At 44.4% G+C, this 14659-nt stretch overlaps 1 protein-coding gene across 2 annotated transcripts in view; it reads right to left on the bottom strand.

The window, feature by feature from the left end:
* The window catches only part of rftn1b (raftlin, lipid raft linker 1b), a 97843-nt gene that overhangs the window by 45169 nt on the left and 38015 nt on the right, over positions 1 to 14659 (bottom strand). For both annotated transcript variants that reach the window (XM_076737346.1, XM_076737347.1), the window contains exon 3: positions 9634 to 9811. In XM_076737346.1, coding sequence (XP_076593461.1) covers positions 9634 to 9811 — 178 coding nt within the window. The remainder of the gene's footprint in view (positions 1 to 9633; positions 9812 to 14659) is intronic.

The raw sequence follows: 14659 nt of genomic DNA, 5'->3' as shown, positions 1-14659 counted from the left end.
TGTTGCTCTGTGGGAGGTGGAGGAAAATACAATAAAACGCTTAACTGAGACAAAGGCCTACATGGATGAAAGAAAACACATGGGGAGCATAGGAAATTCAATGCAAATCTCTTCGTGCCCACCCGCCCCCTTCAGCCCTCTCCGCTGAGGCCATATCAGTATTTTGAGCAGGGAGAATCTATTTATATGGCGTTGTATTTTCCCACTCTGTCCTCTGGAGGAAATCCCAGAGCCAGCCCCGAGGAGACGAATGCCCCAGCTTCCATCTCCCTGCTTCTCATCCTGTTGACAAGGGGAAGAAGCCCTGCACGCCCTTTTCCTCTGTGTGCTACAGAGTCAGCGTGCACACACAGTAGGTGTGAGTGTGTGTGTGTGTGTGTGTGTGTGTGTGTGTGAGTGTGTGTGTGTGTGAGTGTGTGTGTGCCCGTGCGTGTGCGCACTCTGTGAGAGCTGTGGCTTTACACGGACACCTGATGTGTGGGAGGATAAAAGATGTATGCATGCGTGCAGGCGAGTGTATTAAAGGCTGTGCTTTCAGCGTCCCAGGTCATGCAAAGACTCTCCCTGCCTCGTGTGTGTGTGTGCTTTATCAAAGTGATTTCTCTGTCACGCCCCCCCCCCCCCCCCCCCATTGGATGCAGACCAAGCAATTCAACGTATCAGCCACGAAAATTGGGAAATTAGAAGCAAAACAACAGTTTAGAGGAAAATTTTTTTGGGTCTTGCAATTAACCAAGAAACAGTTCAGAGCATAAATCCCCTTTTTACATTTGGTTTGTTGTACAGATTAAACAAAAACACAGACTAGCCCCTTTTCTCCAGTCTTTAAACTAAGAATCTGCTGTTGTTGGCTCCAGCTTCATATTTAGTACACATACATGAAAGTCAAACTTCTCAACTAATGCTTGGCACGACAAAAGCACCGTCAATTACACTAACCACCTCAGCTATTCTAGCTGTTTAGTATTGGACTTCCATAAAGTCAGGACAGGACAGGGTATTAAAAAAAGAACGGCCAAGACTTTTAGTCCCTACAGCAGGATGGGTCAAGATTCACTCCCATGAAGAAGCTCAGTGGCGTTTTTCACCCTCCCTGCTGGGTAAACACCCATTTTTCAGACTTTAAACCCCCAGTTTGTCACACAGGCTTTCTATTATAAATGTGTAGTCTTCAAACCCAAGCTGAGATAACTCGAGTAATTTCCTCAGATGTTAGAAAGCTCTTCGCAGAGTCAGGGAAGACATTATACAATTGTTTTCACGGGCGGTGCAGTGCTACCTGTGACTCGTAAATTCACTTTGACATGTAATGTTTGAGGAGTGCCCCTTTAAAGCTGCCTGTGGGAGCCCAGGCTGCCAGAGTTTTTATGCACAAAAGACACAAGCCGATCCTATTATATTCACTTGGAACCGGAGAATGAGATGATCTTCTTTTTATATATTTTCTTGAAGTGTTTACTTGATGAGCCTCACCTGTTTTTTCTTTAGCGCATTTCAAAACATGCCTATATTTTAGTTTACAAGTCATTTCACTGTCTGAATAAATCTAAATCTTCACAGGCTTTCTGGGGTGAAAGTAATCTTCTGTTTTTCCCACATGAATCAGAATCACACAGTTTGAAAATCACTTTAAACTCTGGCCTCAGTCTTTCTGTTAGACTTCACAGCATAACCAGTGGGCACTTATGTCATCCATCCAAAAAAGAAAAAAAAAACCCCACGCCCTGATTAACGTAGTCACCACACTTCTCCTCTACTGTCACTGACACCCGTCGCTTTGCGGATTTCGCTGTCGCAGCACACAGCAGAGCAGAAACTGGGCCAGCTGACTCATTAAGGACAAACTTCACGCGCTCTGTGAAACAATCATCACAAGGAGCCGAGAGACGGCTCGCGTTTTCTGCAGTGTCATAACATTCAAAGGCACAATGGCAGAAGCCTGGTGGTGCTGTCGAAAAAATGTGGATGTATCCCCCTGTTGGTTGTAACATAAACCACAACCAGCCAGTTTTGGTTGCGCTCCAGGCACATCTTTAGGGAACAAAACAGAGATGCATGCACACAGACGGTATCGTGTAGATAGTGTAGCTAAGTGCAAACCATTTATTCCCTTTCTCACATTCTCTATTACTTGCACTATGATAAACCTTATACAGCATGTTTTGGCAACACTGTACAGAGAGGTCTGCAGTCTCTAAAGGATGAAATGAAGAGCTGATATAAATTCATTTTAGAGAGAAATTAAAACTCCATCAGATTCGATCCTCCTGACAGATCTTTTCAGATCAAAAACTGACATTTAAGCACTTGGATTCTGTCATTTTGTAGCGTCAAATGCTTTGCACAGAGGAGGCGTCGCCTCGTTTTAACTGGTGAATCACTCATTTAGGAATAAAACTCTGAATGGAAGCTGACTTGTGCATCAGAGAGCGAGAGGGGGGTGGGTGAGAACAACAATTCAAACGGTGCACTCAGTCCTGCGGGGAGGCCTCGGGTTAAAAATAGCAGCTGCATCACCTGCAGTCCATCTTCTCGGTGTGAAACGGTGACTTTTCATTCAGCGTGCAGCACCGCCTGTCAACCTCTGAGGTCTCGTGTGGTTAGATGAGTGTCAAATGCCTGCCTGCCTACCTGGAGCTCCCTCCTGGGTTAATACACCTGCTAAACCCCCCCTCCCCTCCTCTCCACCCCTTGTCTGCCCACAGATGGGCCACATGCTTTGCTTCACCATAGAACATCTTATGCTGGATTAATCGCTCCCACTGGAGCTCAACGTTCACATGGTAACTAATTGCGTATTACCTGTTAATGTGCTGCTCTGGGATCTGTTTTAGCAGCGTAGGGGCTATATCATTTGTAAATGTGTGGTTTCCAATTACGCTGTGCTCACTGAGGTATGAAAAGGGATTGTGTTGACATATTATTGTTTTTCAGTGGAAGTCAAACCGTGAAAATAATGTCTCAAACCAGTTCACTCTTCCTTTGTTTAAACTTCTCCGAAGAACCTGCGAGCTCGATTAAACTCGATTTGATAAAGAAATTTACATGAAGTGGTCACCTTCTTTGTGAATTGTACATTTTGGCGCCGCTGTGGCGATAAGCACTCATTTCTTCAGCGTTTCCGTTCATGGAGTTTCTATGGGAGCACCTGTATTTGTCTGCTCATCAATAGTCACTCTTTGATTCTTGAGTCCAGTCAGACTTAAGCCATTAGAAAAAGGACTTGATTTGAGAAGAAAGTGAAACATGTCAAGATTTCATTTGTTAGAATTACAGAACAACCAACAGGCCAGTAGCCTACTTTGCAAAGACAGTTTTGAGCTAACATTAGCATGCTAACACAACACAACACAAAGTACAGCTAAGGCTGATGGGAGTGTCACTACATTTTTTATGGAAGTACCTGCAACCAAAGCACTGCATGAAGTGGTAAATACTCACACGTTTTGTCACTTAAAGCTTTGTGAGACGTAAATAACTCGAAGACTTGACCTGAGACTTCAAAGCAGCTCTGCTAATGACCCATTCCTTCTTTTACTTGTCCATATAAACTGTTACTGCCGCTAAAATCGTGGCTGCATCGCTTCGTGTTCACAGAACGTAAAAAAAGAAGTTAAATCAGGTTTAAAGCGATCATTGCCAGAGAGCGAGAAAGTATACATTCAGCGTGCATTTGGAGTGTTTTAGGCCTCCAGTCTCAGGCGCTGAATTGCACTTACTGTACAGTCTTCAATAAAAGCTTTCTCCATGCCACAGAAAGGAGGTCAAGGCTGAATAAAACCACGTTCACATCATAGTCAGAGAATTTTTGTGAAAATGCAATTTCACTCCTGTTTCTTTTGCATTCAGAGTGGAGCCGTGTCAGACCTCTCACCCACCTCCATCACGCACCGCTCATTCACGGCTACGACGACACCGTCAGGGAGCATCTGAACCCATGTTTAGCGCTCCGTCACTGTGGAGCTTTAATAACATAGCACATCTCTCCTAATGTCACATTTTCACACATTTGTGAATAATTCCACCGGAGTGAATCCCCTATAATGGTTTTTAGTCCGTACCTCTTCATTTTCCTCTTTCTCCATCTCCCTCTCCACCCGTCTCCCACCTCTCAACCCATCTCTCTCTTTCAATCCCTCGCTTTCTCTGCCTGAGCACATGAGAGCTCCTTGCAATTACCCAATAATGATGAATATATCCCATCAGACATTGCTTGCTGAACTGTAACCCTATTCCGTCGCAATCAAATTGAACACTGGGAAATTTGACAGTTGACATTTAAAATTTTCAAACGGTCCAATCCATTCTGTCTGCATTGCACTTTTGTATCGCGTTGGACGCTGCTGATGACAAATTGCCATCTAAGGTTTCTAAAGCTATAACCCACTTAAATGGATGTGTCAGTCAGGTGACAGTGCCTTAACATTTACAGATAACACGGCGCTGCATGTACACAACCTCTGTGCAGACCCTGACTGTACATGGATTCCTGCAGCGTCACCCCCTCCATGTAAAGTGCCTTGTTGGCTGAGCTTTCACACCGAGGCTAATGCTGTGGAGACTTGACTGTGTGCGCAGACATACTGTGCATGCTAAATAACGACGCTTATACAGCTGCTGTCAGCCCTTTTACCTCGACTTTCGCTTTGTTTTCGGTGCGATCGCGAAAAAGCTGTATGTTTTGGAGCGACGGATGAATGGCTGCTCGCTGTCATGCTTTATATCCCATTCACTGTAAACCCCCCCCCAATCCCCTCCCGGTCTCCTTCTTCTTCTTTTGATTTCTGACAGTGAAAGGGAACTGGAGAGGAGATGCTCTGCTCTTTGGTTTCTCTTATTTCTCTTGCTTCATTTTTCCCTGGTGGAGATTTGGATTCCCCTGGGCTGGTGCTGATGTGAGCAGCTGTCTCCGCAGTGACAGACGCTGGAGATAAAGCCTGGGCCCTGCTTTCGGCCGGGGCCATCAAAGGATGGTAGACTCCTCTGCTCTTTTCACTCAATCTCTCCCTCCTTTTTTTTTTTTTTTTGTATCCCATTCAGCCTCCCTCTGTCTTCCTCTCTCTACTTCTTCAACCTCCAACAGTGATTCTTGTTTCTTCCTCTCTTCCCCCTCATGGTGTCTTTTTCTCCAGAGCAAGGCAAGCGTGTCTTTTTTTTTTTAAGAGATGCAGTCCATTCAGCTGTAGCCTTTTCATACAGAATCAATATCTCTGTTTTGCAGGGCTGAGGAGTGTTTGGACTGTTTGTGCGAATGCCTGGGCATGCTGAATGTGAACCTGAGGTGTTCCACACAACAGCATGGGAGGTGATTACTAATGGACACAATCTGGAGGAAGGGAGGCCAGATAAGGTGCCATGCATTCCAACTATATGACCTTCTAAAACGTGGCTGACTGCCTTGTTTTCACCCCACAATGGGTGAGTTACCCTCACCTTTATACATTTACAAAATGGGTGAAAAGTTGAGTTATTTCAGGCATCCAGGTTTCCAAAAGTAAAAGTCATGTTCATTTTCTGAACAGACGGTGGTATGTGACTGGCAGTTCCAAGGCTTCATCAATATAAAAGATGAACTGCAAGAAAATATCTGGTTCTTTGATAAAAAGTCAAAGGTGCAAGCCTGTGTTCATCGCCTGTGTGCACCATAAAGAGAGAGAGAGTCAATTTTGGATCAATTCAGGAACTGTTGCATTGTGTTTCTTCCCAATGGAAACGGAGAATGCCCCTGAATTTGCTACCGCTCTGATTTGCACATCTGACCGGCTTCAATAGTCATGGCTGCTGGGGCTCAGTGGTACGGTGGTGTCAAGTGCCATGTGCTATACCAAACTGATAAAAAAACATAATTTCTGATCAATTTGGTGACATAGTTGAAAGTGATGGCCATAACATCAGCCTGTGGTGCTGTTCAATTCAGGAGACTTTGCATTTTCATGCTGAGGAATATAGAGGATGTCATTAAAAGGAAGTTTTCGGATGGCAGGGAAAAGAAAAAAATAGCCAAAATATTGCTGAATATGTTTTTATGCTTGAGATGTTTTTGAGTAAACCTTGATGTTCCTGGTGCTTCGTCTCCTGTAGACAAAACATTAATGTACTGCCACTTACACTTAAGTGCTTCCACTCCGCCAGAGAGACAACAAAATAACAATAATAATAAAAAAAAAAGAGTGGGGGTGCACTTTTCTGCAACTTTCTGGTTCAAGTCTAGTCAGGAGACCTTTCTGCATATCACCAAAGTCTCTATCGTCATAACGTGAAAACATGCCTGATTAATTATGTAATCTTGTCACATGAACATATTCGCATGAAGGCAGCTGATGGAAACGCCACTAACTTGCATTTTATTTCGCTGACGTTGCAGAAATTTGCTCAGAAAATGACGAGCTCATGTTGCTGTGTAAAGTAATGACTGCGTGACATGACCAGAACATCACAAACTCCTTGTAGTGGCCATATAGAGATGGCCATTTTGGAAGCAGGAGCCTTTTTTGTCATCTTGACGAATGAGTAATACTCTTTCAACATTTCCCTTTTTTAATGAAAATGAATGCGACCCTGATGAACTGAGATGCCTCAGATAAAAAAAGACCTGGGTGTGAGGAGTAAGCCTGCACACCAACAGGTTTTTAAAACCTTTCTTCTCTGTCAGAGACTTCTTCCCGCAGCTGTCGGGTGATTGGCAGTAAGCAAGACATTGCAACACCTTGCACCGCACAACTCTGGCGGAACACAGTGAATAATGATAAAACAGAAAGTTTGACAAACCCAAATTAAGTTGTCATGTTTGCGGTGATGAATTATCTCACGCTGTGGAGGTTGTTTCTCAAACTGTATGACAAGAAAAAGCTGCGGTTTCTTCTGAAGGGAGCAAAACAAACCCTGATATCTCCAACAAACACCAGCGTGGATGAGGGGATGGAAACAGGCGTGTTAGACAGTTGGCATTAACTTGAAAACAGTTTTTCCTCAGGACACAATTTTTGCACGCTCTCATTGCACCTAGAATTTAAATTATCATCAGCATGTATTTGCACAAACCAATTAATTGCTTCCCTTCTAATTTATTACTTTTTAACTGCATCATTTTTACTTCTCTTTTTTGTTTATTTCCTGCTTTTCTTGTTCTCCAGCCCTCTGTGTTGAATCCTTAGATTTTCTCTTGTAACTTCGCTCCCCCACTGGGATCAACAAAGTTTCATCTTATTTTATCTTATCTTAAATTCATCGTTTCACCAAATCCCCTCCAGCCCTCCTCCCTCCTTCTCCCTGCTGAATCACATTCCTGAGCCTTTATTCATTAATGTCTCTGAAAGCAACAACAACAAAATCCTTCCATAGTCACTCTCTCTTTAGTATTAATTTTATGGCTTTTATGTTGTTTTTTTGTTACATGATTAGTCTGTGACTGTCAGGCCACGGTGGCTCTGATTATTACACTCCTTACTCTTGGTTGCTTGTAATATTGGGTATTGGTTTTCTGCAGTTATTGTACTGTCGCTGTGGGTGAGAGCTTTAGCTAAATGACTGAGATGTCAATGTAGATTAGTAGCAGTGGTGTTGTGTTTATGCTCAGCAGTGAAGAAATTACAGAAGTGGCGTGTCTGCGTTCACAAATGTTTTAAGACGTGAGGAATCTGTGGGGGGTTCAGCTCAGCGGCAGCAGAGAGTGAGATTTATCCTCTGCAATGTCACACATGCACACAGACACACACACACGCACGCGCGCACACACACAGCTATATACCATGTGCACAAAGACGCAATCGCACAAAAAAACGTGAGAGTTAGTATATGAAGCATAAACATTCCTAAGAAGAGGTGAAAGGTTCAAGGGCCGCAGCTCTGACCTCTTCAGACAGAGGCAAGACCCTCTCATGCACATACACTCATGTGCAGCAGACACACACATCCATGCCCTGCAGCCAGGGAACCAGGCTTTGGTAAACAGGCCGGGATGTTCCCTGGTCCTCAGAGCCAGACAGAGCAGCCACTGGGGCTTCAGCTGCTGCTCTCTGACTGTCTGCATGTCACTGCTGCCAGGATTAAAAAACAAAAACAAAAACAAAAAAAACTTCTCCTCATAGCTTCAGTCTTTTTGATTGTCATGTTTTTACTTGAAACTCACTTTACAGTATGTGGTCCTGAATAAGAAGATCAGGTTTCAGGACCCCTTGGCTGTCAGATCCACTCAAAACCGAGGATGAATTTTCCCCCAAAACTACAGAACTACAGTCTCCCTGTTGATGTCCGGAGAAAGTGATTTTTTAGGATTCTGACCAGACAAAAAGCAACCTCCACCCTCCCACCGTCCATCCCTCTCCCTCCATGCCCTTCAACCACCCTTCGAGCTACTCCCTGGCGTCCTTCCCTGACCGAAACACACGCCCACCCCCACAGTTCCCAGGACACAGGGGCTTGGGCACAGGGCTGGAGGGCAGATGTAGGGGGCGGCGGTGACTTTGGGCCATGCAGCCAGTTTTGGCCGGAGCATTGAAAGGGCTGGAGATAGACAATTGAGATTATTGCTGACTCACGTCCAAATACAGCTGCCCACATGACAGCTTGCGGAGCTACAAGCAGATGTTGTGATGCTCTGGTGCAGACACTGAAGCACCACTGAAAGGTTGTATGACTGAAATGAAATGCAACATGAGCCTCCACTGTTTTCTTTTTGTTAGTTGGTAGCCATTGTGGAAGTCTCTCTCTGCACGTATCCCACATTAGAAAGATTAAAAAAAAAAAAAAAAAATCATTTCTGAAACATAGTAAGCAGCTGTAAACATGTATGATCATTATACAAACCCTAATGTCACTTACCACCGAGCCAGCATACCACTTTTGTACCATTCAACGCATGAAGATAAAGCAAAACCTGATTCCCATCAAGTGTTATTCTGCATAATTACACCAATTAAGGTTCATTAGTAATCAACATATTTTCTTAAGTGACCATAATGGCTTCACTATTTTGTGATAACGAAGGTCTAAGGCCCCTCAAAGAGGATTTCCTCTGTGCCAGACCCCCGCCTTTGTTTAGTAAAATACATTTAGTTTAATAAACCCCCACCTCCATGACAGTGAGCCATATTCCTACAAAAAGACACTTTTGCGTCAACATGTGGCCTTGGAAAAGTTGGAAGAAACACATGACGCATGTCACTGCACTTACAGTTTTGTCGGCATCATTAAAAAAATATGGAAAACTGCACTGGTCATTTTCCTTTTGCAGGAGGAATCAAATAAATGTTTGGGTGCATGGGTCCGACAAATTAGAGTTGAAGCTGATCTTCTCTTTTCATGAACCTTCAGTACATTTTGATAGCGAACAACAACCATTAGCCTTAAGTACCCGTATACACAATTACACTGTGCATGGCCTTAATCTTCCTTTAGCAGGCAACATAATGGAAATACCTTACTATTAATGCCTTTGCATATATTATTTCACTGGAAAACAAACATGTATCAAGGCCATTGTTGCTAACCTTTAATGACTAAACTCTGCAGAAACTGTAAGTGGATGTTAGAGTTTCCATTAGCTTTGGCTGGATGGGAACGTTTTGACCCTTTCTGTCTTTTCAAATGCATCATGCTTTTAATCATCAACAATCACTCTCATTTGGCTCTTACCCGTCGTTGAGTCGGACCAGTATGGCCCGGTAGAGCTGGTGCTGAGGGCTGTTGGACTCTGGACCACAGGGGTGGATGAAGGGGTGAACAGCTGCCAGAACAAAGCCCTGCTGGTAAAGCTCCTGCAGCTGACCTGGCAGCTCCCGCACCGACGAGAGGCGCAGCGTGGACGTCCCACCTGAGAGACCCCGAACAGGGAAAGAATGAATGAGACAAAAAACATTTGGATGTGGAATGAATGAAAAGGTCATCTTCTAATTAATTATTTGGGCACATTTTTGCTGCTAGGAGCTAATGCACGTCTGTTGATTCTAAACAAATCACGACTGAGTCTCCAAAGACATTCACTGTCATGATGTCACTTCCCCTGTCTGCTTTTCTTCCCCTTTCGCTGCAACGTCTCACTGACACCTGCCTTTTCACGGACCCTTCCACACCTTATCATTCTCCACCTGTCCACCAGATGCCCTCAGGCTGTCCCACCATTTGCCAATCACGTGATCCTGCTCCTGTCTACACACCTGACACTCACTGCCTCGCTGACCCATACCTGTCTCTGGTTCCCTTATATAGCCACAACATATGTAAATATATACACAAGCCACTCTCCTGCCTTATTGTCGCTGAATCTAAGTCTTTTTTCCTTCACCTCTATAGAAGACCCTTTAATTGCTACTCTACAGTGTCTGAGTCTGTGTTTTCTTCCCCGTTGCACCTGAAATGTGACATTTACAGTGTATAAAAAAACCATTAATGAGTATGGTTTAGCACACATTTTTGGTTCATGCGGCTCAGCAGATAGAGCAGAAACATCCATTGCAATCAGTTTCAGGTGACTCGAAAGCAAACTGATGAAAGGAAACCACATGAGAAATATTTTCCACTGCAGTTCTTTGCATCTGGGCTATTTCTGTCACGCTATGCAAATGACAGAAATGTAAATGCTTTTTCACAGCAGTTAGCCTCTTTTTGATTTCTTCCATTTAATTAATGTTTGAGGTCTTTATTATTGTAGAAAGGTTCCAGTACAGCTAGACCGGCGTGACTTCACACATTCTTTAATGATAATACCTAACAGCACCACAGAGATGAAGAAGCGCCAAACTTCTAGACAAGAAGGAAAATTTCCAAAAAAAAAAAAAAAAAAAACCCACCCACATCACGTGAAGATTTGCAATTCAGATACCAACACTGATTTTAGAGTCATTCCCAGTTTGTTTTGGCAATTAGCATCACGCTTTTCGCCCCATCCCCTCAATCTGGGAGTTAATAAGAGTGGATCAAAATCCAATCAGAGCTGATTGCTCAGGCTCTGTATCACAGCAGCTCTCTGTATTCTGACACTTTGATTCCCTCTCAGCTCAACTTAACTGTCCAAGGAGAGCGGACAGGACCCTGACATTAATGAGCTGCAATCAGCAAGTGGCCGGCTGTTTGAAAAAGGAAAGTTGCTTTGCAAAGGTCTTCCTCAGCAGTATTATCTCCCAGCCTCACCACCGCATCACAACCCCACCCCCTACAAGCACACCTCCACCCCCCCCCCCAACCTGCCTCCCTGAGGGGATGAAAACCTGCAGCAGACAGCCGCTGGTGACGGCCCGGTTCAGGGAGCAACCAGCTGTGTTACAACAAGACACACACAGCTTCTGTCAGGCAACATCGTACAATCAGGATGCATGGTAATGAGTGGGGGAAGGGAGAGCGACTGAGGTTCAGGAACGGGAGCAATTAGATTAGAAAATGGAGAGCTTGATAGTGGGAAGGAGAGAAGGACGGACAGGAAAGCTGGAGGAAGGAACGGCAGAGAGGGGACAGTTAGAGAGGCCGTGATCGAGATGGTGCTTGGCCCCAGATGCACAACGGCTGCGATCCCGGCAGCACGCTGCACGAGGCGACATTTACTGAAGGCCAAACAGCTGGGGCGAGAGGGAGAGTGCCAAGACAAAGAGCTGGATGCAAAACGGGGGAGAGGGAGGGAGAGGAGGTCTGGTTGTCTGTACGAGCTGTCACAAGACGTGGGAAACGCCGCTTTGGCTAATTAGAGTCAATGACTCTATGGAGAACGAAAGGTTCAGATCCATGGGAAAAGTCAAAGTACAGAAGTTCAATGGGAGGTCACAGGGAGGGCGAGTGTGGGTGGAGCAGATTGGTGAGGCAATGCCAGCGGTGTTTTTGTGTGTGTGTGTGTGTGTGTGTGATATCAGGTAGAATCAGCAACGCTAACAAGACCATGACAAGGCTGAAAATCTACTTTCAAGGTGTATTTAGACACAGATTACTCAATATTATAAAATATCAGAACATCCGCAAACTGTAGATATAATGTGCTGCATGCATATGATATCTGTATTCTCACTTCCAGCCTCTCATTGGAAATGTGACTGTACTTGTTCTGTTTAAATAGATAAATCATAATTTTGAATTGTGTAAAATGATCCGTGTTCATGCCATACACAATCAGAGTGGACATTTTTCCCACGATGCAACATGAGGGCATTCATGTCAGCCTTTCATCCAGCATTTACACTCATGAGACCAAACAGCACGCTCTCACACATCCTGAGTGCTCATTTGATGTTAACATGAGGTAATGTGTGCAAAGCAGTTCTGCACAACACGTGTCATGTTAACGTTTGGCCAGTGCTGACAGCTTTTTGGCTAACAAGCTCCTGAGTTACTCTGATAGCTACATGTGGATCTAATGTTCTTAAAACAACAGTGATTTACTGAACTGCACACATGTCGATTGTCCTGCATGTCTTTACATTCATAGTGACATTTGCTCCTTTGTATTCTCTAATAGTCTTCATGTTTCATACATTATTTATGTAAGAAGCCGCTGAGGCATGTGCTTGGTGTGACTGTGACATACAAAATGAATTTAAAATTGTTGTCTTGATTATTGAGGGGGAAGCATAATTATGTGCACCACCACCATCACTAAGAGGCTCGAGACAACTGGAAACCGACATTAGACAGAAAAAATGTTGCATGCTCAGTTGAGACTGGAGTATTTTAATATGTTTTGATTCATGGTAGAGGCTTTTTTTTTTAGTGTGTTCAGACTGCAGAGTGCAAAGCTATATTTCAGGCTGTGTGGCGCAAACTGACGCATCCGTGTGAGCCGAAAATCTTTCAGCCTGAGCGAAAAATTTGAGATCAGTCTGAGGCTCCGATTCACGAACACACAGATACGAGAAGAAAAGGCGAGTTGTCTCCAGGCGAGCTTTGAGATCAGAGGCTGAGCTGTCACACAAACGCAGCACTGTCACACGCGAATGAAGCAGACAAAATTGCGGGAATAAAGAGGTGAAAAATGCACCATAACAGTGGACTGCACAGTTTCCAGACTTTCCCCTCAAAAGTCTTTGAGTTGTTAAAAAAAACGAAACATCAGGTCGTATCTCCAGTCTGATTTGTGTCTTTTCAGTATCTGTAATCGATTACAGCTGCAATTCTTTAGGAATGAGATTTGCACTGAATCTGTCACTCATCCTTTACACCTTGACAAACCACACTTCCCCGGGCAGGCAAATTTAAAGCTCATATGTGTGACATTGCTCAACCATTTGGTGCAGGCTGTAACGCGGTGATGTGGCGTGCTTCCGGCGTGCCGCACGACATCGTCGGCAGTGTAACAGAGGGAATAAAGGATTTCTGGAACAAGGCTGCTAGCGCCAATCAGGAGGCAGCTCCTGTGAAGTAGCTAGAGAGCTGATTCAGTTCGGATCCCAACTCTTCCTTCTGGGCACAAATCCAGAGGTTCATTGTGAAACCACGAAAGAAGCAGAAGAGGAAGAAGGGGAGGAAAAATCATATGCTGTCCCCCCAGGGCGAGCGAGTGCTTTGGCTAAAAATACTCCTCCAAATTTCTCAATCACACTCTGTCCTACTGCGCCACAATGCAGGAGCTTTAGAAGTTAAAAGCCGTGGAGGAATTAACACAAAGAAATAGGCCGCCATTGCAAACGGGTGAAACATATTCATCTTCACCCCCCCCCCCCCCCCCGCTCCTCCTCCCTCCCTTCTACCCCGTCCTCCACCGCCGACTGCCTTTAGAAATGGAATTAATCCTTCTGTGATCTGTGATTTTGTGTTTTCGTTCCTTCCCTCTTCATTTCGGCGCGACACGAACACCCTGTCCTTTCCCCAGAGGGATGCTATTGCGTGTGCGCATGATTCACGAGGCGGTAGATATTAAGCAGAAAATGAAACCGTCTTTGCTCGCTCTCTGATCCCCTTAGTTGAGATGAGTAAATAAGGAATGGTTTCAATTAGGAAGTGGGAACACAGCCGCTGGCGACTTCTTAAGTTGGCTTTAATCGCTGTATGAGCTGCTAATAATCTCATCCAGAGGCCTTTAAATACACAGACTGTACATTTATTTATCGGACCAAATTTTATTTATCATGCAGTCCCCCGAGCAAAGTGTTGCCCAGTGCTAAATCTCATGCTGTTGTAAGGATGTTTACTATGGTTACTATGCCCTAAAATCGTGTTATCCAAGGAGAATCTCTTTGTTTGCGCAGATGAGAGCAAATTAGCTGCCGTATAACTGCTGCATGCGAGTGTCAGAGTTGATGTTTTATACTGTGAATACTAAAGCCTTTGAAGGAGACTGTAGTTGATCAGACAGGCAATCTGGTAGACCTTACATGGCAAACTGGCAGGCAATTACTTCATCCCAGCTTCTGTTTACCCTGGAAGTAAATTCTCGCACATATCAACAGAGAAGAGCCCTAAACTCACAGGAACAAATCGCTTCGTGACAAATAATGGAAAAAGAAAGAAAAAAAAAAAGGGTGGGTGGGGGGCTTCTGGCTGACAAACAACAAATTGGTTTTCTGGAGAAGTGCGTTAGCGCGCAGCCGTCAAACAGACACTGCCATTAAACTAGAGGGTGAAACAACAGTGGAGGGACTGTATGTATGAATGCATGAAGGGGGACTGATAGCTGTGTCTTCAGGCTAATGCAACGATGTCAGATGACTGATCAGTGATCAGAATGACTTTCATGCTGTATGAG

Source organism: Chaetodon auriga, chromosome 8, assembly GCF_051107435.1.
Source record: "Chaetodon auriga isolate fChaAug3 chromosome 8, fChaAug3.hap1, whole genome shotgun sequence".
NCBI classification, from domain to species: domain Eukaryota; kingdom Metazoa; phylum Chordata; class Actinopteri; order Chaetodontiformes; family Chaetodontidae; genus Chaetodon; species Chaetodon auriga.
This window is presented reverse-complemented; position numbering and strand designations above follow the sequence as displayed.